Below are 26,084 nucleotides of genomic sequence, written 5' to 3'. Positions count from 1 at the left end.
GCGATTTCTTTGCGAGTTGGCATTTCTCCCAAGCTGGAGGGTCGTACTCGTCCTACCAGTGTCGCCAATATGAGCCTTTATATACTCGTTCATGCCGCGACTGTTTGCTTTCGTTGTCGCAAGCGAGCCACGTGCCACCGACGAAATTTGACTGCTAATTTTGGCGCTTTATTATACCTCGTGGGGTTTGCATGCCTGTCCCGATTTTTTGCCGACAATCTATATGCGCTAGACTTGCGTGTGATTTGAAGGGAAAACTTCTTTCTTTCAGAAGCACCTTTCTGCAACGTTTCGGAGGGAAGTTTGTGCGTTGTTTTTTGCGGGCAGTTACAGGAGCAACGGCTGTCAAAGGCGATTCGGACTTGTAAGAGGATTGAAACTTTTGTTCGTAGTCTTCAGAAATCTTCGTGGAGGGTTTCTTACAGACGCTTGCTGTTTAGTAATTTTAATAAACAGTGAATTCCTCGCAGTCAGCGTCGCGCCTCCTATAATGTGACCGCGCGACATCCACGAATCCCGCAATAATATCGAGGGACACATTCTCTTTCTGGTTGTAACATGAAAAGTCGTACACGCAAGGAAGATATTGTTATGACCAATACGCTCTGCAAGTTTTTCATACCGTAGCATACCGTGCACCTATCCTGCGGACGGAATAGAAGTGGCATAGCAGACGAGAAAGAGGACGAGCTGTATCCCGGCCTGCCATCTTTGTTGTGGCGCCACTCGCGGTCACTTGTAAATATTGTATATAAACCCTTTTTGACATCTCCCCGTAACAATATTAAATAAAAAATGTTGCGGTCAGCAATTTATAATAATAATAATAATAATAATAATAATAATAATAATAATAATAATAATAATAATAATAATAATGAGGCTGAAGGTGAAAATGATAGTGTGCATTTCTACCCCAAGAAGGAAGGCCTTGGAAATTAAAAAAAAAAAAAGTTTGGGAAACCACGGAGGTTTTGCTCATGCGTCCACTACGCGATATTTTTTTTTTTTCCCCTTAGTGTCAAAACGCCTCGTGGGTTGAGCTGTACATATACAAGCCGGCGCATTTAAAAAGGGGCGTGCTTCAGCCAACGTGTTTAGCTCCTTTCTGCCGTTTATGCCCCCCTCAATGTTGCCGAGTGTCGGCGCAGTATAAGCGCATCGGCCCGTCCTGTCTTTGATTGCACGCCTGCGAGAGAGAGAGAGACCGGGTTTACACATCGGCGGGAGGAGGGCGGATGCCAGCACCACCGTCTCGTCGGGAACCGCCCTCTCGTGCAGATATGCGCGTGCCTATATATTTTAATACCGTCGGCTCACGGACGAATAGTACTGTTCGCTCCTCGTCTCGGTGCTACCTCTTGGCTAGCTATTCTCGGTTTCGTCTCCCATGACCAGTAGCACCTGGTTTGTGTGGAAGGCCCTCGCTCGGGGGCGCAGCACCGCGGCTCACTTGTGTGGCCGAGGCAGTTCTCGCCGTGCCCACGGCGTGTACAGGCGCCGGCGCTCGCGTGCCCCGCAGTTGACGCCGCAGCGAGAGAAGGCGGCGGCGGCGACCGGTGGTGTCTCTGTTTACGTTCCTCGCGAGTGTCGTCCGAGTCAATATTATCGCAGCTGTCAAAGGCGTCGTTCCTGGAGTGTGTTTATAATTCCGCGGGCTTCCGCGCCGCTCGCTTCCCGTCTCGTTCGTTCTCTCTCTTTCTCTCTCTCTCCATATATGCTCTTTCTCACTCTCCCCCTTGGGCTCGGTTTTTTTTTTTTTTTTTTTTTATACGTGTATACGTATCCCTTCCATGCGCTCGGCTTTGCCACGCGCCTTAGGAAGTTTCGCCAAGGCCGTTTTCTTTTTATGACGCGTACCTGATCTCGGGAAAGTTTGGAACTTATATCGGCGAGGTAGCTGCGAGTCCTGATGAAGCAATTGATCTTTTTTTTTTGTTTTCTGTGCACTTTGTTTCTGTTTTTTTTTCCCTTTATTCTCAATTTCTTGCTGCACGTATCATCTGCGCCCACTTTAGCCACTCGGGCTTCGCCTGGTCAGTAGTAAGTTACGGGCAGCGTTCTCGCGTTCGCCGCTGCTTTATCTCGTGGTCTGATCGAATCGGTGCCGCTCTTGTAATAAACTACTGTGACGGAATTTCTGTTTGGTTGATTACACTAAACAATAAAAGCGCATCACGGGAAGTCGGCTCGACAGGCGAAAAAGCATCTCCCGGCGGCCACTCGACGTTGTGGTTCCGTCTGTCGCCGAATTGACTATGGGCTTGTTCGCCAGGTGCTGTCTGTGCGTGTGAGGGCTTGTTCATACGGAGCGCGCAGAGTGGCTTCCTCGCGGTACAGTGTGCGCGGATTATGTCAGCGTGAACGGATACGTGGCTTCTTCCGCACAGCGCCGGCCCGCCGTCTTCGCACGGCACGGTGTATACGCGTTTTCAGACACTTCACTGTGTGTGTGTCTTGGACTTGAGTGAGGAAGAGTGGTGGCCCTGTTTTTTTTCTTCTCTTTCTCGGTCCTTTACTGCTGGTCGGTTGATATCGCCTTCCACCCTTTTCCAGTGAAGCCGCGCGAGCTACACTGTTCAAAAAACGGCGGCGAGTCAGTTTGTGTCGGTAGACGAGCTCTTGACTGCGTATTCCACTGTTATTACGTTCTCTCGAGCCGGTGCCTGCGTGTTTTTTGTGTTCTGATTCTTCGTTTTTCTTTCAACCCCGTTCTTGGTTTGGAACCTTCCGTCTGGTTCACCCCGTTCCCGGAGCCTTCCTTCGTCGTCCGTGAACCGAGACTTGAATTTATTGCATTTCACGCGTCATCTCCGTTTCCCTGTTCTCGTGCGCTCTCAACCGGCAGACGCGCCGAGGAGTAAAATAGAAGGTAGAGAGAGGGAGTGAAAAAAAAAAAAAAATGATACTAAGGACCGAACGAATGGGAGTGTTTTGGAAGAGGCAACGCGGTCTCTCTCTCTAGCAGCGCTCGCGTGCACGTCGAAGAGGAAACTCTATTGGGCCGCGCAGCGATGAGAACCGATTTGGACTCGTGGCTGTGGAAGAACGGCTCCCTCGCCTCCCTCCTCCTCTTGCCGATTGTGAGTGAGCGTGCGGGAAAGCGAACCGGCAAGGGCCGCGGCGAACGAAAAATACTCGCGGCGGGACGGCGCGCGCTTCGAGGGGCTCGCTTCGGGGCTCCGTCGTCTGCGGCGGAGCGGCAAATTCGTCGCACGGTGCTCCGTAAGCGGCTTATAAGGGCCCTAGCCCCGCCGCGAAGACGACTCGGCACTGACACGAGAGCCGCGGTGGGGAGTGAGTGAGACTCGCTTTCTCCTCGAGTCGCCCTTTCTCTCTTCTTTTTTTTTTTTTGTTAAAAACCTGCGCCCGGACGAAGCTCAAGCGCGTCGCGCCAGAGTCGCTTTCTTCCCTCCGCAACTCGAGTCTCTCGCTTTCCCTTCTCTCTCTGTCTCCTCCCGCGGGCGTCGGAGAGTTGCTTCCGCCTCCCTTGTGTTCAATCTGGCTGATCCTTTTTAACATTGCGAAAATCGGCGTTATTCGCCAATCCGGTTAGGTGAGTACACGTCGTCGGATGACTTCGAAAGAGAGCGCGCGGCTTCTTCCGAGCTTTCTCTCACTCTCGCGGGTGCTTTCTTGCATTTTTAGCTTTCCGCCTTTTTTAAAAGGAACCGCTCGAGGTAGGCGTGTGGGTTTCCGCGAGCGTTTGTTCATATCGGGAAGGCGCATTATCTGTTCGTTTGGTCTGTTCTTTATTCCGCGCGACGTGTCGCACTATCCCAGCTTTTATTAGGCCGGCTCGTTGGTGTTTTAGTAGCGTGGGACGTTACCGATATTCGACCAAGTCCTGACAAAATGTGGTCTTTAATATGCGCCAGTGCGCATTCGTCGCGCTGGCCGCTGCTTGCAGCCACTCCCTTGTGCGCATTCTGAATCAAGTCCAGCTGACCTAGGCAACTAAAGAGAGACTTCGGAATGATTTTATTTTTCGGGGGGGCAGGAGGGAGTGAAGTGGTGTTTTTAGTAGCGTGCAGCTGAAAGGGAGTTTAATCAGCTGTTAGTTGATCGGGGGACCTGCGAAGTGTGCATTTTAATTTCTGTGTGGGGTGTTAGGTTCGTACGTAATTTCAACTTTTCGTAGTTTGTATGCAGACGCATTTGTAGCTCTCCCTGTCCTTAGCGACGCCATCAAATTCAGTGTACATGTACAAGTACATTTCAAGCACTTCTTGCGTGCCCCGCTCAAGTGGGAATAAGAGAAAAGGTTCCATTTGCGTCATCGATGACGTGAGTTAAACTCGGCGTGATCTCGGTCTCTTATCCGTCTATGCAATTGCCATTACGATAGGAACGAAAGAAAATTCAGGGAAATCCCGCTTTCTATAGTTTCGATGTATATAGTTAAGTTCCGAACCCCGGGTATAGTGTCTGTTAATGCCGCGCGACATTTGCACGGTTCACTTTTTTTCCCCCTGTGTCAGTGTACCTTGTTTCCGCGGCAGTTTTCTTCAGGACATTGCCATCAGCCAACTTCGCATTACGGTTCGGCGCTACGGAACTGTAGCGTATGTTTTCAAAGGCTCCTCATACCAGGGGGACGTGTACGCCATGGCCAGTGCTGAGCGGCGCTGTGCGTGCCTGCCTGTTGATTGAGACCTCTGTCTGTCGCGCAAAGAGGCCTGCCTGCCCATAACGCGCCTCTCGCGTTAAATGAGCGCCTCTTCTCCCCCCGAGTTTCTTGATGGATTGTGCCGGCACCGTATTCGCGGCAACGGGGGTGGTGGCGGACGAGGGGGCCCATCGCGACCGACGCACGTGTTCGGCCGTCGGGACGCGCCCCCGTCTCCCGATTTCTGCGCGTTCTGCCGCACGATGCTTCACCCCTTTTCTCTCCGTGCTATCCGCGTCTCTTCCCGCTGCTCGTTTCTTGCGTTTTCTACCGTTCCCTGTCACCTACCTCGCTCTGGCCAGGCCGTATTCCCAGGCCCGTGCACGCGCTTTCCGTGCGGGGCCGTACAGCGCGGCTCGCAGATCGGTCGGTGTCCTTGTTCGCGTGATGGATCGTGGCATCGCGAGATCCTCCGCGCGCTCCACTCGTTTTCGCGGCTGCTGCTGTGCGGGCGACTTTTTTTTTTTTTTTGGGGGGGGGGGGGGAGGCTGGGGCATCTCGCTGAGGCCCGTGGACTGAACAACGCGTCTCCTACTCTATGGATGCCTCGTTTCCTGGCATGTATCTCGCTTGAGCCGCGTGACTTATTAGTGGCTTGCTCGGCGAATTCCTATAGGCGCTTGGCAGCGAAGATTTAATTGTTAAACTTCTGAGCGTTACACTCGACTTTCGTAGATCTGTTTGGGGCCAGGAAAAAAAAAATGGGAACGCGTATGCTGTACCGGAAGCACTTACGTGATGCCAAGTATGTCTACGGACGCATCTTACTGCTAGTTTTAGTCTAAATCATACTACGACGACTTTGGCGAGATTCATCGTTCATCACAGCATCGTACACACCCGTTGGCAGCACACGCAGCCTCCCTTGAGCCCGCTGATTAAGTGACTGTACCGCTCAAGGGTTGTACAAACATGAATTTTCTTTCGATAGGTTGGCAGCTTATGGAAAGAGGCACGCTTAAAATATAGCCTAAACGATGTGTACGCCACGAAGTATCCGCTTCCGTGCTAACAATGTGTCGTGTTTCTGTGCTGTTCGTATGCTTTTGGAGGTGCGACAACTGTCTGTCCGACTCATTTGAGTATGATGAATGAGCTCATGAATGAATGAATGAACGTGCGTCTTTATTTTAGATGGCGTTGGGGACGTAATTCACGGCTACGTATAGCGGCGTTCAGACGGAGGCTGTGCGCTGTGTAGACAATTGCGATCGAAATCTTCGAACCTCTCGTATTTCTGTCGGTCGCAGATGCGTGCGCACTCGCCGAAAGGCGTAACGAGGGCAAGTAACGCACCGCTGTCACTGTTTTTGATCGTCACTTTTTATCTTTTACGTTGTCAATGTTGTCTTTTCGTATGCGACACATCTAAATGCTCAGTGTGTGACCCCACCAAGTAAAACTGCACTTGTCGGGGTGTTTGAGGTACCGTAAATAAAAACAAAATGAATATACAAGTGTGTAATGTGTCTGTTTGTTTTCTCTTTGCAGGTAAGCCAGCGGTTTCCTTCCATGACTTTGTTTCCGGCTTTCTCCCATGGTTGATCGACACTCGCCGAGAGGATGACGTTGCGTCCAGCGGTGAGCTTTCTTCGCCGCTGGCGTTTCTAGCCGCGCTGACGTACGCTCGTAGCTTCATCGTGAAGTTCGGATAGCCTTATAGACCGCGAAGCGCAAGGCGCCCGTCTGGTGGACTTGTCGAAGCATTCCTATCCCTATGTCCAAGGCTGCTGTGGCATCCTTGGGGGGGATATCCAACACATTCGGGTTGTGAGTTAGGCCTTCGTGAATAATTTCATATGGCCGTTTCCTGTCGGACGATCTGTACGCGAAGTTGTTTATCCTTGTGTAGCCCTTCGGGGGGCTTGAGGAGGAGGAGGGCGGTATATTTTCGCGCGCGTAGTGACGTGTTGCGTTATCTTTAAGGCAGTAATCTCTCCACACCTGCGGAGCGTGTATTCATCACTACAGCTCAGCTCTTCGCATTGCAAAAGATTGCTCTTCTAATCCGGCTTTGTTGCATTGACCAGTGCGAATCAGCTCGCATGCGTTCTGACTGGTGGCAAACGGTTTTCCCTGCCGTCCATTCGATGTAACCAAAGGGACACTAAAGTACAATGGCAGATCAGTTTAGACAGGCACAATATTCCTTCAAAAAGTCTATTTTAATTGACTTGGCAGGGGAATGAGTTAGTCGAGAAAAACGAGTGAAATTTTAGTTTTTTTAATATTGCATCAAAGTGTGACCTCACAGATTTGAAGTATTTCCCTTCTATTTCGGCTGTTCCTGGCGTTAAAAAAGTTTTTGAAACTTGCTAGCTTTGATTGTATTGCTAGATCACAATGCTGTGCAGTCCAACATTAACGGTGAACCTAGACCCAAGGAGGCGATTTCTAAATTCATGAAATAATGCGACTGTAGGTTAGCTAGTTGGTAGTACATGTTTTAGGAGTGAACAGCGCTAAACACGGGACACAAAACAAGGGGACGGCGCAGCGCTGTGTGTCTTGCTGTTATGTTTCTCGCTTTTATGGCTGTTCCCCAAATCCATGACATTACGGCGAGCAAGTGCGTCAACTTCGGTGTGGCGTCACGACCCGGTTTTTGCGTCGTTTTTGGCTTGCCAAGCTTGTCCTCGGCAAGGGTGGCCGATTTGCTATTGCGGGAGCACAATTTCTGATACAGCCTAACTTTATGCCTCTTCAGTGTCGCTTTAATGTCTTTATAATAGCGGCCAACAACGCTTTTGTGTCTATGCGCAAGCCATGAAGCCGTGCTAAGGCCAGTGAGCTTGTACTAAGTACTAAACGGTAATATTATTGCCGTTTAATATAAAATGCATTCATTACGGTTGAGTGGCGGTGGCGGTGTGACCAGGGAACAATTCCGGGCTACCGATGTTCATGCTGGCAAGCGCGATCTGCGACTTGCAATGTAAAAAATTATGGTAACGATTAAAGAAAGGTAGCGTTACGCTAAGCCTTAAAATTTGTGGCTGGGGTGGAGGTCCGTCTACGTAATTTGGTGGAGCGTAAGCATTCCAGTGTTGTGGATGCCTAGGGCTGGCTTTGCCGCATCACTCGGAAGCACAACAGTGAAGTGGATTTGACGAGCAGGATTTCTCGGAAAACCAGTTGTCTAATTGTTCGGAAGTCGATGATGGTTCCTTCATATCATTAGAATGCTGCTGTAAACCGTATTATTGGGCGTTTAGCACTTTGGAATTTCATTATGCTGGAAATGATGGCTGTGGCATCGGCGCCTCAGGTATAAACTGCTTACGTTTCTCAGCTGCAACTACGCTACACACTCAGTACTGTGCAAACCGCCACTCGCAGTCGAGAACTTTTGACGCGAGTCAGTGTGGCTGGCTGCGAAGGAACCCAGCACCACCACTCCCGTGGTCGTCGGTGTTTTGAACTCTGGTGAACTGTTGTGCCGTCGTCGCTGAAAAAAAAGAAAAATAAATCCAGCGAGCGGCGCCGGCAAAGTTGGGCCGCGACACCTTGCACAGACTGTCTCTGTCGTCTGATCTGGCCCTTTTAATTAAAGGGCGAAAGGTGCACGGTGATGAGAGGCGGAGGGGGCCCCATTTGACTGGGGGTGCCTCTGAACATGCCGAGCCACCGATGTCGTTGACGGCAGCGCGCGCGCGCGGTCTCACCTCACCCCCGCTGCTGTAGCCCCCCTCCCCGCGTCGGTGCCGTGCCCAGCTTCTTCGTAAACCCGCGGACTGTCGAAACTGTCCCGTCGAGCGCGCGCGGCTGTTTCGTTTCTGCGAGGTAAAAAAAAAAAAAGAAAAAAAAAAGAGGGTTAGCCGGTGCGCGAGGAAGGGCGCGGCGACGCCTTGCACGACACGTAATAACGCGTCGCGCGCTCGTGCGCGCAGTGACTGCTGCCGCCGCCTGCCCGGTTTAATAAGGCGAACGTCGTCGTCGTCACGAACGGCGCGCGCTTTCGCCGCGTGTCGGAGGAAGAGGAGGGCGTGGTTGTGTCGCGGCGCACGCGGTGCGCGACAGCGCCTGTCTTGCAGCGCCTTGTGGAACGCATTTTTGGGAGACGTGCAACGCAGGAGCTGCTCTCTGTTAACAAATAAAAGGCGGGAAGAAGTGTAAGGGAGAAAAGGGAGCTTCTTTTTCTCTTTTTCGATTGGTGCCGTTGCTGCTCTGCGTTTTGTCCGCACATTGCCATCTCGTTTACCTTATGACGGTTATTATCCGCATCTGTCGTCGTCGGCGGCGTTCTCGGAAAAAGAGAATGAAAAAAAAAAGGGGGGGGGGGGGAACAAAAGAAAGCCCAAGAAGTTTCGAAATGCAGGCTCGTGTCCCTCTTTGCCTTCGTTAGCGGCGGCGCTGTGCTAGTCTTGACAAGTTAACGTGACGAACGCTCTCGCGGCGTGCTCATTTCTTCGGCTTTCAATATACATGTCACAGCCTTCGCGCAGCTTGTCTTCGCCCACCTCCCCGTCTCCGTGTGTGTCTGTGTCTCTCTCGAGGCCGTTTTATTTTCTTCGGTTCCGGAGGTGTGGAAACGATAAGTTGCTCCCTTCCCGGAGCTCGGGTTGTCTTTCGTTTCTCGAGAGGCTCGTCGGAAAGGTGAGTGTGGAAAGAGGGCGTAAGTGAGTTTGCTGAACCTACTTTTTTTTTTTTTTCGCACTTGTCCTTCCTTCGTGCCACATAGTGTGCTCCAAGTTTCTCGCGTCCAAGTAGTTTGTTGTCGTCGCAGGTCTTCCCGATTTCTCCCTCGCGCAGCCGTTTCTTGCATGCTGCGTTTTGCTTGGGGCTCTGCTTATGCCTCTCGCTTCTTATGTAGCACTAGCAGTTTGGTATTCTGCCTTTCCACGAAGATTTTTGGACCGTGTCCCTTGCCGCCTCCGCCGGTGACGCAACGTGCGCTACAAAGGCGTTGTTAAGCGCAAGGAGCATAACGACGGCCACGAACGTATACCGGTCCGTGGGCTGTACAGTTTTGCCACAGGTCCTTGAAAGGCATGGGGAGGCTCTTGGCGGCGTTTTCTTTCCTCTTCTCTCTTTTAACAACGCACATGGCGGAATAATAGTTGGCAACCAGTTTTATAAGGCTTGACTGCCGTGCGATGATCGCACCGTGAAAGCTTATTATTTTCTTTTTTGAAGCGATTGTGCTTGTGCATTGAACTAGAACGGTCTCATGCCAAATTAAGTGAAGGTAAATCAAGTGGGAGTGGGCCTGTATAACGTGTATCGTATAAGTTGATTCCGACATTGCCACTTAAACCTCCGGCTTGTGCCACGCGAGGTGCTTGTGTTCACCCAATCACCCCCCTGGCTGTGACATAACGGAATTTACAAACGCCACCACGTGGGCGGCAGTGCTTAGTGAACGAATTCGCTTTCCGTTCAATAACATCTTTTTTCCAATTTTGCTGTTCCGGGTGGCTCAGCAGTCTTTGAAGAATGCGTTTGCTGGCACCAATAGCCTTGCGCAGCCATAGTGTGCTATGTTCGAAGCTTGGTGGCGGAAAGGAAGCGTGGACTGGTCGAAAAGGAACGAAACAGAAAATAGCCCGCGTGAAAGTATTCAGAGGCGTGGTGTGTGTGTGCGCGCTCCTCGAAATTCCCAGTCACGTGATGTTTCTTGGCAGTGATGCGCTGTCTATTTCGGATAGGGCTGGTGCGCGGGGCTCTTCTCCGCCCTCGCGCCTTTTCTTCTTCTTCTTTCCTTGCTTTCCTGAGCGCCGCTGTCGACCACCTAAAGTAGCAAGCAGGTTCAGCGAGCCGAGCGCACCACGTCGATGCGACCGGAACAAGACAGATTGGGTTGCACGCTGGCTTGGTGCCGATGGGCGTCGCGCCGCGTCTCTTTCGCGGCGCCCCGATGGCGTCGTCGGGGCCGAGGGGGGGCAGGTGCGTTCACGCAGGGTCGCGTAATCAGCGCGACGCGCCTTCTGTGTCGGGCACACACTGCGTCTCGTGTGCACGTTGGGGAGCTCCGAAAATGTACAGGCTGGGGTTCCTTATTACTTCCCGTCCGGTAGCTCATTGGCTGTGAGCATGGCTGCTGAGCACGAGGTCGCGGGTTCGATTACGGCCATTACCAAGCAGGCGAAGCGCTCGCGTACCTAAATTTAGGTGCAAGTTAAGGAATCCGAGGTGGTCCAGAGTTCTCCACCACTGCGTCTATCATAGCCCAAGTGTTGCTTTTTGACGTTAAACCCTATCAATCAACCAATTTCTATTGTTCCCTGTCGGAGCTCTCAGCTCACAGACTCCGTCGATCTACGGCAGTGTTGCTTATCCGGTCTTCTAACGAAACGCAGTCGCGGGTGGCGGCCTCCCGCACTGGCGATGTAGCCAGGAAAGCACACATGCCCACCCGTGCTCGGTTGTGTCCCAACTGCTGTGTGCGTGTGCGCGCGCGCGTCGCACGTGGTTTCGAAGCCCGAGAGGCGTGGGATCAAATCCCGGCCGCGGCGGCCACATTTCAGTGGCGGCGAAATGCAAAGATGCCCGCGTACCGTGCATTGGGTGCACGTTAAAGAACCACAGGTGGTCGAAATCGGCTCATAGTCCCGCCACTCTGGCGTGCCGTACGATCATATTGTGGTTTCGGCGCGTAAAACCCAAGAGTTAATTTAGAAACTGACGTGTTTTTCGGTGTCCATCCGGTTTAGCGTATGTTCGGTTGCTTTTGGGCTGGAAATTGCAATATCGTGGTACAATATTGCAAACAAGAACTGGAATCTTTATTTTGATTGAAACTACGCAGCTACGGCAGGCGAGAATTGTATGCGTGATTCGGACATCGCTTAATTAGGAGATGCAGGGAAGGAGGTCATATAAACGATTTCGACCAACGGTACGTGGCTGTGTCATGTCAGTGGTGGAGTTCGGCTAGCGAGGTCGTGAAGGTCTGTCATAGGGAAAATTAAGTAGCGCGTTGCTCCATGTTTTCTGACGCTAGTGTCGCGCTCAGCTTGTTCTCCAATATCGCGTGTAGTATTTAGGCATCTCCACCGCAGTTAAGGGAAAATGTCGCACTCTCCTGCTTCGTAGTCTTGCTGTAGTCTCCCCTGTGCGCTTTCTTTTTTCTTTTTTTTTTGTACCCCCTTTGTTTTCGCGATAAAGGTTCTCAACCATTGTGAGGAAGCATCGGGTAACAGCGTGTGTGCTGCGCTGGCACTAGAACCGAGGCTGTGTCGCGTGCTCGGGGTCCTTATAATTCCATCGTAGAGGAAGGGGCGAGAATCCCGCGTGCCTGCAAAACAGTGCGCCGGATGACCGAGCGGGAGGGGGGGGGGGGGGGGGGTTGAAACGCGCGCCGTCGGCAGTAGGGGTGTGAGCAAAGGCTGGAGCCGAGGCGAAGAAAGGCTGGGCGGCCAATTTGTAACCGGCTCTGGGACGCGATTTCGGCCTGGGGATTATGGGGCGCCGGCCGGCCCCGCTCGCCCAGATTAAGGGATTAACGGCGTGGACCCGGGCGCCGACGCTGCGACCCGGATTATCAGCGCCCGGGAATCTTTCATTTGCTGCCGCCTGCGCTCTGGCTCGGACCCCGTGTGCGCTGCTGGCTCCCTTGCAGCGGAGGAGGAAGAGGGCTCTTCTCGCTCGCGCGCTGTTCGTCCCCTGGAGACGAGGCTATGAAAGGGGGGAGGGGGAGACGCTTAGGCGGTCCCTTACTATGTATACACTCTGCTTGGAATAGGCTGCTGGCGGGAAAGGAGTTGACTTCGCCGAGGGGGAAGGAGGGCAGCGTTGGCTTTTGAGCTCCCCTGCTCGGCAGAGAGGCCTATTGCGTGTGCCCCGGGTGCAGCCCCGGAGGCGCGAAGCGTCGGCTCGGAACGGTGTCGCCTGGATTAGCAGAGACACGCGCGCGCACACACCCGCCGCCGCCTTGCTGGCCCCCGCGCGCCGGAGTATCCCTCCCGCTGGGGCCTCGGCTTCTTCTATTTCTTGTATTTTCTTTGCTTTTTTTTTCGCCGCTGCTCGACAGGAGCGCGCTTACCAACACTGTTTGGTACTTTTTGGTTTTGCTCTCGTCGCTAGAAAGAACTCGTTACGTAATTCGTCGCACGTGCAAAACTGATTCGAAACTACTACGCCTGCCTTGTTCCTTCCCGGCGTTTCTGTGCGCGCGGCTACGTTCGTGGACCACTGGATTGTAGGAGGAACCGCAGGTAAAATCAGCCCAAGGTTAGCCGTTCTTATGGCACTGCTGCCGCTTGTTACAGGCAAGAGCGTATATAGGCAGAAAGAGTCGGAGCTCGGTCCGTTTTCTTTTTCTTTACGACTGGTCACTTTCATTCTTAATTGATCATCAGATGATGGAAGAGGTTACTGGGAGGACACTCTTGCCATCTGCGTGATTTTCGTGACTGGTTAAACCAGATTTCGGGCGGTGGATAGAATCGTTAGCTGGGTCCCACAGAATGAGACAGCGTGGCTGATCGCCAACGAGAATCACGTTGGGCGCTGCAGACTCGCTGTTCGCGGCATGATTCAGGGCGCTCGAGTCGTGCTCTCTCGCTAGTGACTTTGGCGACTCCCATCCGCCGTCTGAATCCACCTTCGATTGTCGCGTACACTGAGAGTTGACGCGCTGCGCAGGCGCAGTAATTACGGTGCAAAACAGGTCGCGACATTAGCGAGTGCCCGTCGCCACGGGGTAAGGCGCCTCGTTGGTTGCTTCTCGGAAGTACCGCCCCACTGTAATCGAACGATAATATGGCATTGAGAAGCGATCCTACTATAGGTAATGTATCGCTGCTCTGCTGACTTCGTTTGCATGGAAGCTTATCGATTTGATTGATTGATATCGATTTACTTATGAATCGGAAACGTTGTTAGGCGGGCTGCTCTGAACTTTGACTATGTCCAGCAGATGTCTTGACAAAGGGGACGCCTTCGTACCGCGCATTATTTTTTGTCTGCTTGGTCTCTCTTTTAATTTCACCATTGTACATTGACATGGATTCAGGCGTCTCGTTCCCCCCTTTTCCTCCCCCTTTCCTTTTTTTCCATGCTAATTTTTACGTATGATAATGATCGACGTAATTGCAATCGGAAAGCACAATGGTCCTTGCGTCTTGGTTTACGCTTTCTGACCGTTGACCGAGATTCAGGGGAGGGACAACTGTCGAGAGTGCCCGTCATCGAAGGGAGAAACAGAGATAAAGGGCAGTGCCTCGTACCGGCACACTTGGCAGGTGATGTCGGCCCAATCTCACGTGCCATTAAACGTCCTCAGCCATCGGCGACAGAAATGGGCCCGTCCTCTGTACCCGCTGTATCCAAGGGGTGCGGGAGCACGTCTGACCAGCCGTCAAAAAGCGCGGCTCCGACGCAGCCCGTCTGTCGCCGAAGGCTTAACCTTGCGCGCCGGCCCGATAATCCCCTTCGTGGATGAGGGGCCCGGATATTATCGGATTATTTTACAGCTTTCTCCGGGCTATCGCCGCTTTCAAAATTGTCTAGGTGGCGAGAACGGTCGAGCTTACCGGGCACCCTGTGTGGAATTAAGTAAATAAATAAATACAAAAGGCAGAAACGTCCTCGTGCGCGTGCTTGGATCGTCGACGGCCCGTCGGTGAAACGCGAGCGGAGCAGGTGCCGACGACCTGTACGATCTCGCAAATGACTTCTTAAGCCGCGCGCTCTTTCGGCGTCGGACGGCAAGGTCCAGTTATCGTAACTCTCTTTATCTTTTTTCCTTCCAGCTCTGTCGTGTCTCGATGATGGCTCTATTATATTCCAAAGCCTCTCCCTGTCGTCGCCGTATCCAGTCATCCACCGACAGGATTATGCGCCCCTTCGTTTATGGAGCACGTCATCGGAGCTCTTGTCCAAGTGACGCGCGCTCGCTCGCCTGCCGTGCTGCGTGTATGACGGCCCTCCTAAGATCTGCCTTCCGCGCCTGTTGTCAAGAGGGCATGTGTCAGATAGGGTCGCGCTGGCTGGCGCGTTGAGGAGTGTCACTGAGCCCGAAATTAGTTGCCGCTCGAGATCGAAGGGCGATGTCGCGAGCGCCCCCCCCCCCCCCCCCCCTTTATTTTTTTCAAAAAAAAAAAAATGCATGGCACTGATTTTAGAGCTGCAGTTATTATTCTCAGCTGACTGCGGCGCTTTTCTTTCTTTTTTTTTTTTTTTGCTTCTGCTGGGATCCAACTAAAGTCCCACGTAAGGATTTTCGTTCATGTCATATGGCCATAATCCTATATTAAATATAATAGCGCCACTTTCTATACGTTAGTGTTTCGGCGAGCCTGTATAGTGGGGAACTGGCATGCCTGCCTTATTGTGGGAACTGCCCCGACTTCTCCTTTCACTCTCGTTCGTCCGTATTCGCCATCGCGAGTGCTCAAGTTGAGTCGGTAACCGCCCGACGTGGGCGTTTGAATGTCAGAATGAAGGTGCCGGTGAAAAGGATAAATGGCACGTGGTCGTGACATTTTGACTCGGGACCGTTTACCATCGTGTGCGTGCGTATGGTTTTTCCTGTCTTCCTTTCCTTTTTTTTCCCTCATCGGGTTGCAAATGCTGAAAAGCTTTTATGCTGCCAACAGGGGAAGAAAAAAAGGTACATTTACAGAATCCAGATATTCCAGTATAATATCCAAGCCGTGCTATTAGTCTTCGAAGATTCGTTCTTCATTTAACATCTTTGTCATATTGTACGGTGTGTAATATATGGAAGATAGGACTGTGCCAATGGGCGGCGTCTCTGGGAGGCTGGCTTTACGGCTCTGCTTCTTGCTACCCAGCTGTCGCGAGTTATTATTATTATTATTATTATTATTATTATTATTATTATTATTATTATTATTATTATTATTATTATTATTATTTACTATACTGGCGATTCGCTACGAGTATTCCTTTACTTACCTCAGTTCGTCGAATGATAGATGGGCGAGTAGCCGTCGCAGTGTGCTCGTTAAGGAAATTAAATAATTTTGTCAATTAATGTGACGCCACCAATGAGGCAGGCTCTGGAAGAAACAAGAGACATAGATGAGGAAAACTATCAATGGCGAAGGAAGTCGTAACTGCGAAATAAATTGGACCGTTCAGAAATAGGCAGTTGGCCTTCAACGTATCTCGCCACGAAGATGGACGTCCCACGGTCTACCGTAGCTATATGGAAGAAAGAGAGAAGGGGGAGATAATTAGTGGCTTTTAGAGTCGTACTGAGTTTAACGGCAGAAAACCTTGGACATGGACAATCAATCTTGGGCATGGTGTTGCGAGTTTTGCGCATTGCTTCACGAGGTTGCGAGTGCACGGAAGTGCAGTCGTCTTCGTTGTCGTGAAAGGAGCACGTCAGCTGAGGTGGAGGTGTGGCGCTCACCGTCTGCTGCGCTTTCTTGCGTGCGATTTTCAGAGAGCTCATGTCGCCCATTTCATCAGTTCGGTTGACGTAACCTTCACTTTTAACTTCATTCGCGTGTTGTGTTGTTCAGCGGTTTTTGGTTAGCTAGCTTCGCGACGTTAATTTATTGCAACCATTTGCTCGTGTGTGTAGTTGCAGGTTCGCTTGGCTTAAAGTCGGCGCGTTAAAGACAATCGCCCATACATTCTCTTTTCGCGTAGCCCTAAAGAGAAAGTGAATGCCTGCGTTTCCTCGCAATGGCTGCCACTGGAGTGACCGATAGCTTCACATTGCTTCTTGACACGCTTAGCCTCGCACCTTCGATTTCTGGGATGCGCACAGCTTGTGGTCAGGGTATTGTTTTTTTTTTTCTTTTTAATAGTGAGAAATGAATTTGGCAGGATTTTTTTTTAGTACATGCATATGATTAGATTCGACATCCGCAGTTCCTACTTTGCTTGTGCATTAAACCTTCCACGTTTCGTCGCTAGGATAGCGAGCCCTGCCCGGTATCCTTTATTTAGCATCGTATAAGACCTTCAGCAACCGCAGAGGCCGGTGTCTGTGACACAAAGAAAACGATGGCGCTCGGGATGGCTTATATTGCGAACCGTGCCCCATTGCTTCGGCCCAGGTTCGGAGTGCTCGCCACGCAGCCCGCGTCAGAGCCCCAGCAAGCGGCGCCTTTCATATACACATTGGCCAGGTCGAGGGGGGACCGCTAATCCCCTCTGGGATGTTATGACGTGCGACGCTCGCGTGGGTCCCTCATAGTTGCAGAGACGCAGGCGCCCCGTGTGGGCTTCCGTGTGCTTCGCCTAATCCACGCCCAAACAGACGCGCCATAGCCCTTTATTGCCCGCCTACGTCCAGCGCTCCCTTCTTGTTTTCACTCTTTCCTTTAGTGCTCTCTTTCTGTGTGGTTGGTAGGTCTGCTGCACCCCGCTAACGCCGTATACGCTTTGGCCGTCTATTTATTGCGCGTGCATTGCTGCACGATGCTTTGTGTTTTGGCGTACAGCCTGCTGTGCGTTTCTTTTGATCTTTACCAATCTCGCCTTGTGGCTCCGCATGGCTACCCTAATCTTCGGGTTTGCGCCGCCAGGCGGAGTTTCGTTACTTTTTGGCTCGCGAGTCCATGCGGTGGTACATCGCATCGGAAACTTCGCCAAACGAACCTTCGTGCTACCAAGTTTCGCTTTCCCTTGTGCGATGTTCAAAGAAACGCACTTTTCTTTCGGAGGTTATAGTTGAAAGTTTTGTACGACCTACGTGTTTTGTGTAAGGATGTCTTCGTCTCTCTCCGAAGCTTTATTGTGTGTCGCCTGCCTGTTGTTTATAAACCACAATGATATGGCTGCTCAGAAATCAACGCCGCCGATGGCGTTAACGCCTTCCCGGAGGGCGGGCGTGGTACGTGCGTTTGGTGCGCGTCGATTCGGTATTTGATTTGCTTCCTTCCCGCCAGTACAACGCGAATTTCGATCTCGTGGCGTAGGTCATCTCTAAATCATCATTTGGAAAAGCTTTCACATTGAACAAGATCTTGGCACCACGGTCTGTATATAGCAGCTACACAAGCGCTGCTGCGATTTTTGAAGCCTACTGGACTGAGTGACCGTCAGTAATTTAGAGCAGAGAACTGCCACTACGTCGGCAATATCAGCATTGTACTTTTTCTTAACATTTTTTCTTACACTTTCGCCCTTCCCCTAAGGCAGGGTAACCAACCCGACTCAGTCCTGGTTAACACCCCTGCCTTTAATTTATTTCTCTCCCTCTCAATCTCGTGGCTGTCCTGGCCGGTCTGTAATACAGCGAGGTGTCATTGGTCGCACCCGGAATAGGTGCGTTCAGTGGCTGAAATAACTACAAATTTTCGAGGAGAACGGTGGTAGCGTTGTGAATATAATCTTCACAACGAGCGCGTGTGGCCCGAAATTCGGGGGACGCGCGACCCGATCGGGACCTGCACACACTGACTTTCAGTTGGCGTAGGCCCCAGAATGCGAACAAAGTTTCCGGGAGGGGGGGGGGGGGGGTAGCGAGGGGCTCTCATGACCACCCGTGTTTCGTAGCCGCTGTCGGGCCGGTCACTGTTGGAAGCCCGTCCTTGGGCGTGATCTCCGAACCGTGCGGTGATCTTCCCACGTACGAGTTGGAGGCAAAGTTGCGGGGCTCTCCCTGCAGCGACGCTGTCACTTGGTGTCCCGGGGAGCGAGCGCGCGTGCGGCGGCCGTACTTAGTGTTCGCGCGCGCGTCTGGCAGCTTCCACGGCTCGCTTGGCTCGAGCCGCCGCCGGCGGCTTTAATCTCGGCCCAGTGCGCATTACGGCGACGGGCAATTAGGCCCGGCTTTCTCCGAGCCGTCCCAGTGCCTGCGCGCGGGGCTTCTCTCTCTCTCTCCCTCTCGCGTTCCTCCGGCTGCTGTCAGCGGCAGCGACGAACGGCCTGATGAACCACGTTTCGCCGGCAGGGCAGGTACCATTATACGATGATGCATGCGCCTCTTCTCTCCGGGCGCCCTCCTCCTCTTGTGTCGGCGCGTGTGACTCTGTTAAGGGCCCCTCGTTTACATGGTCGCAATTATCCGGCGCTCGTCCCGCGTTTTCCCGTTTTCCTCAGCTGCTGGCGAACATTTTTTTTTTTTTTCAAATCTTCCCAGTTCTCTTACTCCCCCCCCTTCCCTTCCGGGGCCTTCTGCGTGGCTTGCTTTTGCCTCTTTCCTTGCGCTTGTTCCCGCTTATTTTCGGCCCTCTCCTCCGTCGCCGCTGCTCCTGAGCGTCTCGCGTTCGCTGATGAGAGTTACGGGAGAAAAGCACGGCGGTCGTCTTTTTAGGGAAAGTCGTTTGGTGCGGCGCGCGCTGCTGCCGTCGATGACGCGCTCCCTCCGCTCTCTCTGCACTTGATTCTCTGGCCTTACTGTATGCGGGGAGAGCGAAATCGAAAAAAAAAAAAAAAAAAAAGTCGCTGCCTCGCGGGGTGCAAGAGCGGCGCTATTTTAGGGACGCAGCTGCCTGTTCCACGAGCCCGCATGCACTGCCGCCGGGAAGCTTCTCCTCAAGCGATACGTGTCGCCTTTTCGGAGCTTGGTGTTGTGGGCGCGACGACATTCTTGCTCTGACCTCTTTCCCGGCAGCCGCTGGTCGTTAGCGAGCTTAGTAACCAAGTTTCCGAGACCAAAACTAGGCCGCGGTTCACCGCAGTGCGTAAAATGTGAGTGTCCAGTAAACGCGTAATTCGCGGGCACTCGGCTCATGGTTCGCGCGTTTCTGCTCAGTCAGTACCAGCGTCATTGTTTTCTGATCTCACGTTCGGCCGTCACAGATCAGCTGACATAGCAGTAAAGTGCTCCCTCTTTTTTTACTGCTGGTCTCGGTGCGCTGCGTCGATCGCGACCTATTATTCGCCCCGGTGTCCAGGGATAATCGCTAGGCCGGTTTCACGCTTTCCGTATTTATATTGACGCGTTGGCTCGAGGCGTCCGCCGATAGCTGGGAAGTTGCAGGCCCTGCATAGCTCCGCGAGAGGGGTCCTGGCCGTGGCGCGAGCATCGTCCACGCGGGGTCTTCCCGGCTCCGAGAGCGCGCACGTGTTTTGCGGGCGCCGCCAGCGGGCGTCGGGGCGCGCGTGCTGTGGACCGGGCCCGTGATGAATGGCCGGCGCGCTCCCGGAGGGCAAAGAGTCGAGCGGCGCTGCCGCGGTCGCCGCTGGCGGCTGCCGCGATGACAGCTCGATTGCGACTCCGTCCGGAGGAATGGAGGGGGGCACGGGAGATGTTTTCGGGCGTGCCGTTTGCCGGGATCTCGGTCGAGCGGTGTGATGAATGGGCCGGTCTAATTGCCGGTTGCTGGCCACCGCGTTTGCGGCCGCCGCTAAACGGCTTTTTCTCTCGCGCGTCGCCGCTGTCAATCTTCGGGTCTCCCCAGAGCGGGTCCCCGTGCGCACATAAATCGGGAGACAGCTCTGGTGCGAGACTGCCGCTTGAGAAATCGTACTTAAGATCAGCTCGTCACCTTGTGGTATCTGGGAAGCCACAAAGTGGCCTGTGTCTTCCGTCCTGTCGGTGCCAAGATAGCTTCTCTTTCTCTCTCTGGTGGTAGGCGTTCCCTGGCTCAATTGAGGGTGCCAACGAGATATATTTATTTCCAGCATAACCACGATAACGCCTGTTTCTAGCCTCCGATTTTGTCTCACATTTCCGGCCGGTGAGATGCTCTTTTGCATATTGACAACTGCTTCCAAGCAAGGTACACCGGCGCCAAGGTGATGCCGCTTCATCGCGTGCACGCAGGAGGCCACGTGTACGATGGTGGCGTCTCTTTTGTTTGAGCCCCCCCCCCCCTCTCCTCTCTCTCTCCATCCTGCCGTCGCCTATGATTAACGAGCCGCAGAAACGAAAGGCCCCGTTTTGACGGCTCTTTCATTTCCGGGACCAGCCACGCCCTGCAGTTATGGCCTCACGCGTGGAAAGGCTCTCGGAGAGGGGGAAGTTGGGGCGCATTGTGCGATTTCCGTGCCCCGCGCTCTTCCACCTGCGTGGCGGTCGTAATTTATTGAAATAAAAGATGGGCAATGCTGCGGTTCCGCAACAGCCCGGCGGGTGCCTGTTTGTAATTCGGTGAGTAGTAGTGCGGGGGGCTTCCGCCTCGGCGATTTCCGAGGATATCGTTTGGCTGCACGGCTATCTCCTCCGGCGGAGTTCACGCGGGAGCCGCTTTCGGCTTCCGAGCAGCTGGCGGCAACGTCATGCATACATTGCGATTTGGAGGAGGTGTAACGCCGGGTGCGGTACATATTCATCGCTCCTGCTTCGAGCGGGGCTGGAAAAAAGAACGGAACGCATAATTTGTCGTTAGGGATGCAAAGAGATTTCAGTTGCGGTCACAGGTGGAGCCTGTGCTAGTAGCACCCGTTTCCAGTAGGTAACAAGTTTCAGTAAAAAGAACACTGTCTGGTTGATATCATCCACGGCCATTATCTCTTGCGCGAAGGTAGCCATTGCGAGGCGTGTTGTTGTTGCTATCGTGTGATGTCCGCCGCTGTTATGACGGCGCGTTTTCAACCTTTGCAGTCTCTTACATCTCTTACATGAGCCTGCCATTTCCATGGGTGTCGGGGCTTGTCCAATGGCCCCATGCTTGACAGTAACTGACGATTGAAAGCGCGTCGATCTGTACATCTCTGACAGCTCCAACTGGCCCTAATCATGCAACACCTTTGATCTACCACGTCCCAGTGATGTCAGCCAGGTGGGCCTGTCATGTGTTTTGCGCCTTGCATCTGGTGCGTTCGTGTGGTTTTGGAATCGTGAGTGGCTGTAGACCGGCGAAGCATCGCTCCGGGCGTTGCCGCGTTCAGCTGAACTCAGCGATCGTAACGACACGAGGCACCGATGTCGTCGTTTTTGGGGTCGCTGTTGCCATTTTCACGTTAGGTCCGCTAACCTCGTAACCGATGTTGCATCCCTGCCTGTTTAGTAAAGGAGAATGACTGGTGTATTTTGTACATTCTATGTCTGACTTGAATGAAAAACGACACGCGCTTGATCTCTTCAGCGCTCTTATGTAGTGTAAGTGAAGGGATTTGTGAAATATGGAAAGACAACTTTTGATTTCTAGCTGTGAGAATTCGAAAGGCTGCTCAGCTGTGGTCGTATATGTGAAGGCGTCGGTATTAATATTTTTTTCTTTGTGCTCATTATATTGCTCGTCTTGCTTTTTTTCGCCTCACCGGTTGTCTGCGACCACATGGCCTCCGGCAACGACATTCTGTAAATAATCATAACAATAATGATAAAGAACAAACCTTAGCGCAGGGCGTAGATTGGCGGCCCCGAGGCTTTTGTAGCGTGCCTATCAGGAACGGCGGGAGGGCCACGGGTGCCCTAGCAAGTGTTAGTGGTGTCTTTTGGCCTCGGCGCAACCTCGTAGATTCGGCCCCGGGGTGCGCAGGGTAAGCCAAGTGTACAGGGTCGGGGTGCAAGCAAAAACACAGCGGCGAAGAGGCCTGCTGGTCAATATCAGGAACCCGCTTGCAGTTGCCGCCACCGCCCGCGGGGAGCCTCCAATAAAACGGCGCCGGATTCGATTTGAGCCGGGCGCGCGCCTTGGCTTCTCGCTGGGCGCCTGGCTCGACCCGAAGCTATGGCAGCGCTGGCGGCGTCTGTGGCGCCGCTTCTTTCGGCTGCTTCTGTCTTTAGCCTTTCTCAAGATTGGGCTCTTCTTTTGCGGCCCAGCGGAGAGGGAGGCAATCTGTGCGCCGCTTTGCTGGCTTTCTTTTCCTTCGCCGCCCCTCCTTGTGTCCACGCCGGCCCAATCATCCTGCCTGCTTTAGTTAGGGAAAAGCAAAGCGTCGATATTTCCGCGCCGGTCCTTCGGTTTCTTCCAGCACGGCTCCATGGCAGACGAGAGAAAGTGTGCGTTGGTCCTCCGCTCAATGAAATTGCGCCTCAGGTATACTTGCACGGATGCTGCTGCTGCCGCCCAGATCTCGCGTGCTTTGGTTCGTCTGGTAAAGGACACGAAACATTGGCTGTGGGTCTTATTTTGTATCCGAGTAATTCTAAATGTGGTGGCAGTACCACAAGTGATATGCCTTCTCCAGCCGCGCTAACATATTGTCACGAGGGGTTGACGTGTGTGCCCATCAGTACAGAGCACGTAACAACGTGCGGCAGCAGCTTGCTGATAGATGGCCATCGAGTTAGCCAGTCGCTCAGCAACTGTGGAGTCTGCTAACTGCCGAGCCGATGACAGCGAGCTTCGAAGCGCGAGTTGAGCTTTAGTTGTTGGTGCGCACTCGAGGAGTGGTACTTGCTGTTCGAACGGGCCGTTGTTCTTTCCGAGCTCTGCGAGACTGTGCGTGGTTCTCGCGCGTTCTCTTTAGTTTTTCATTCGTTCCTCCTGCTTGTCGTCGCCGCCGCCGCTTCTTTGGGTCGGAAAGAAGGGAATGGACGAGCAGCGCACCGCCGCCGTGGCTGCTGCATTTCCGCGCAGCTCGTGCCTTGGGTGCCATAGGAGGTGGGAAGGGAGGGGGCTGTTTGCTCGAGTGTTCCCCGAGGCACGCTCTCTCGCGAGGTTCATGTTGTCGGCGCAGAACAGCTCGCTTGCTCAAACCTCTTTCTTCCCGCTCCGAACCGAGTTGGAAGAGGATTTTGCATGCGTCCCGCTTTGTTTGTACGCGCGTTGCGCACCCTGCGCGCGTGTTGCTGTCGCTGCGGCGCTGTTTGCGCTCCTCCCCGAGTTTTCTTCGCTCGTTTTCTTTGTGATCGTGGTTTTCGTCTTCTCTTGTGTTGTGTACGAAGCGAATTTTACTTGTTTTTCTTTTCTTTCTTCCATGCTCGGTGCTTTGCGTGCTGGCGAGTCTAGTGCGCCTGGCCCTTGCGTCGGTTGCAGCCGCGTACCTCCCTCCTCCTTCTCCGTCTCGCTTGAAATGGTTTCAAAAAAAAAAAAATCTTTTTTATCCCTCTCGAAACTTTCTTTTCCTTGTGGCCCTTTCTTCTTCGGGACGTCGTTTCTTTGTCTTCCGTTGCCTTCCCGTGGCTCCGAGTGTTTCTCCGTCTGCTGTTTTATTCTTCTCCCTCTGCGCGCTTGCGTTGAACCTCTTTTTGGCGAAAGTTTTGCCTTTGTTTCCCTCCTCATCTCGTGGGAGGGAAGTCCCTTTTGCGCTTGGTCCGCGACCCCCTTCTTTTCCTTCGTGCATTGTTCGAGCTCGGCTCTGGTGAGGACTACCGCTGCGGCAAGAGCCTGCGAGTAGGACGGCGGGCGAGCGAGTCTCGTATTTCGAATTCCGGGGGTGCGCATTTCTGGTTAGGGATGAATGTGAACCGCGAGAGGCGGCCGTGGCTGGTCCTGCCGCGCGCTTCTGCTGCCGCCGCCGGAATTGATTTATGGAAATGTGGATCGGTTCGGCCCTTCGGTCGCTCGCTCGCTGCCAAACTCGCAATGCTTGCGTTGCCGCCAGCGATGCGGCCGGCCTCTGGCGCTGGCTATGCGCCTGCCTCGTAGCTTACTGCGCGTAGCGCCCTACCCTTGTTTCCTCGTAGCCCGTGGATTCGGGAGCCGTATATAGGCACAGATGTGACGTAGCGCTAGCTGTCGCGTTGACTCGTGCGCCGCTTGCGACACACTTGTGCTTCATCCCAAAGCTCCGATGAGTTTCGCTTCCTTACCAGTGGCTGTCTGGTTTGCCGGAAAAGGGAAACAGTAAAGAAGCGATGAAAGCCGAAAGTTCCGTTGTGACGATTCTGTCGATGATCTTAGCAGTCTTGCCTCCCCATTGTCTCCGCGATGGCTTGCCCCGCTGGTCGCCAATGTTATCTCCGGGGCCCGGACCGTCCTCCCCCTTTCTTTTTTCTTGGTCGCGACGGCAGCGTACCGCGGCCTCTTTGGTCGTGATCCACTTTTTCCGAGGGCGGCTGCTCCCTCCTCGTTGTCGCGCCTCCCGCGATGCCTTTTGTCGCCGCTGCCGCTTCGTTTCATCTTCTTTGTCGCAGCTGTCATTTTTGTTTGGCCCAGCTCCATCGGAGAGACGGGACAAGGGAGCGGATGGGAGGGGGGGTAGTGCGGCGAGGCCCGGAGTTTGACTCGCTGGCTGTCGTCGGCTCGTTCTCGTTTTTTACGGCGTGTGTCACGACGCGCGATTGAAGCGCGAGCGCGCCGCTTCCCTCCACTTCCCCGTGATCTTTCGCCTCTCGCCCGCGCCGCGTCGCCGCCGTCTCTCAATGAAAAAAAAAAAAAAAGGAAAAATTTTTGCAGCGCGACAACTTTGTTGCCGCTGCATTTCGTTCGTATTACTTAGAACCTGGCCGCCCGTTTCACGTTGCCCAGGCATTCATTTTCCTCAGCGCGGGAAGCTACGGCGTAAAGTTTTCCCCCTTTGTTTTCGCGGGCCTTGTCGCCCAGTTATCTCGCTCGTGTCCATGAAGGTGGAAGTATCGCGTCCGCTGCTGCCGCGGAAAAAATGGGGTGCGCAGCTGAAAGCGAGTGTTGAATCCTACGAGAAGGACATAGATGGGCGCACGAAAAAACAAAAACAACAAAACAAAGTTGATGAACAAAACCAGCGAAATGAAATTTAACGAGGACCCCCCCCCCCCCCCCCCCCCCCCAAGCTCAACGGCGAGCATAATTGCTGACGGGCGGCTTCGATCGTCGTTTTACTTCATCGTTGTCAAAAATAAAGCGGGTGACGAAAACTCCCCTGTTCTAGCCAGCAGACAGTAAGATGTAGCCGACAGCAACACTATAAAATAGCATCGCTGTATACGCACGCTACCCGGCAGCAGGAGCAGACCTTTTCCCGCCCCTAGGTCCCTGGCCTGGTTGCCCCGGACCGATGTTTGATTCTTCTCGCCTGTCTGTCACTCGGCCAGAGAAGTCCCGTCGTCGACGTTCGCTTGCCCAGCTCCGCTCTGTTTTTATCTCGCGCTCTTTTGTTTCGGCCCGTTGAACCCTTCTTCGGCGTCGTCCGCGGACGGCGGGGCGGCCCCTTATCGCTCCGTGCTCTGCGCGCGCAGGCTGTCTCTCGGACCGTTATCTCCGCCGGGGGAGAAAGAACTCTTGCCCGCGTGGACGACGAGCTCTGCCGAGCGCTGACTGCACCACCGTCCCCCAGCCGCCGCTCTCCCTGTGCCCAGACGCCCGGGCGTCCCCCCTTTCACTGTTTGTTTACTTTTGGCGTCCGAGAAAGTTTCACTACGCGTGGTCACAGTGGGCGCTCTCCTTTTCTGTCGCTCCTCCCTGTCCGTGCTGTACGGTTTTTTTTTGTTTTTCCCCCTTTCTTTCTGATTGGTATAGAGTGGCGGCGGTGCCATGGGCGCGGCTCCGATGAGAGAGAGAGAGAGAGAGACGCGTGTTTCTGCGATAAACATTTGTGCGCGGCGCGTGGTCGCGCTTAATCGACCGACGACTAACTCGGCCGTGGCCCGTCTGAATGAATCCGGCCGCGCGTGAGCGCGCTCGCTGGTGCGTGCCCGCTGCTGATTCCACGGGAAAGGCTTCCCTTCTCGCAGCTGTCCCCCCTCCTTTTTGTTTTTTATTCGTTTGCGCCTGCTAGTCACTCGCTG

General features: G+C 53.4%; 1 protein-coding gene across 7 annotated transcripts in view; it reads left to right on the top strand.

The window, feature by feature from the left end:
• LOC119437134 (homeobox protein extradenticle) overlaps window positions 1-26,084 on the top strand; it is a 364,095-nt gene that overhangs the window by 97,385 nt on the left and 240,626 nt on the right. For 6 of the 7 annotated variants that reach the window (XR_007464862.1, XR_007464861.1, XM_049660311.1 and 3 more), the window contains one exon: window positions 6,161-6,250. The exons of the other annotated variant lie outside the window; for it this stretch is intronic. Coding sequence is in view for 3 of the 6 variants with exons in the window: in XM_049660311.1 (XP_049516268.1) it covers window positions 6,161-6,250 (90 nt within the window). In the remaining 3 variants the exon portion in view is untranslated. The remainder of the gene's footprint in view (window positions 1-6,160; window positions 6,251-26,084) is intronic. 7 annotated transcript variants of the gene reach the window in all.

Source organism: Dermacentor silvarum, chromosome 1, assembly GCF_013339745.2.
Source record: "Dermacentor silvarum isolate Dsil-2018 chromosome 1, BIME_Dsil_1.4, whole genome shotgun sequence".
In the NCBI taxonomy this organism is placed as follows: Eukaryota; Metazoa; Arthropoda; class Arachnida; order Ixodida; family Ixodidae; genus Dermacentor; species Dermacentor silvarum.
This window is presented reverse-complemented; position numbering and strand designations above follow the sequence as displayed.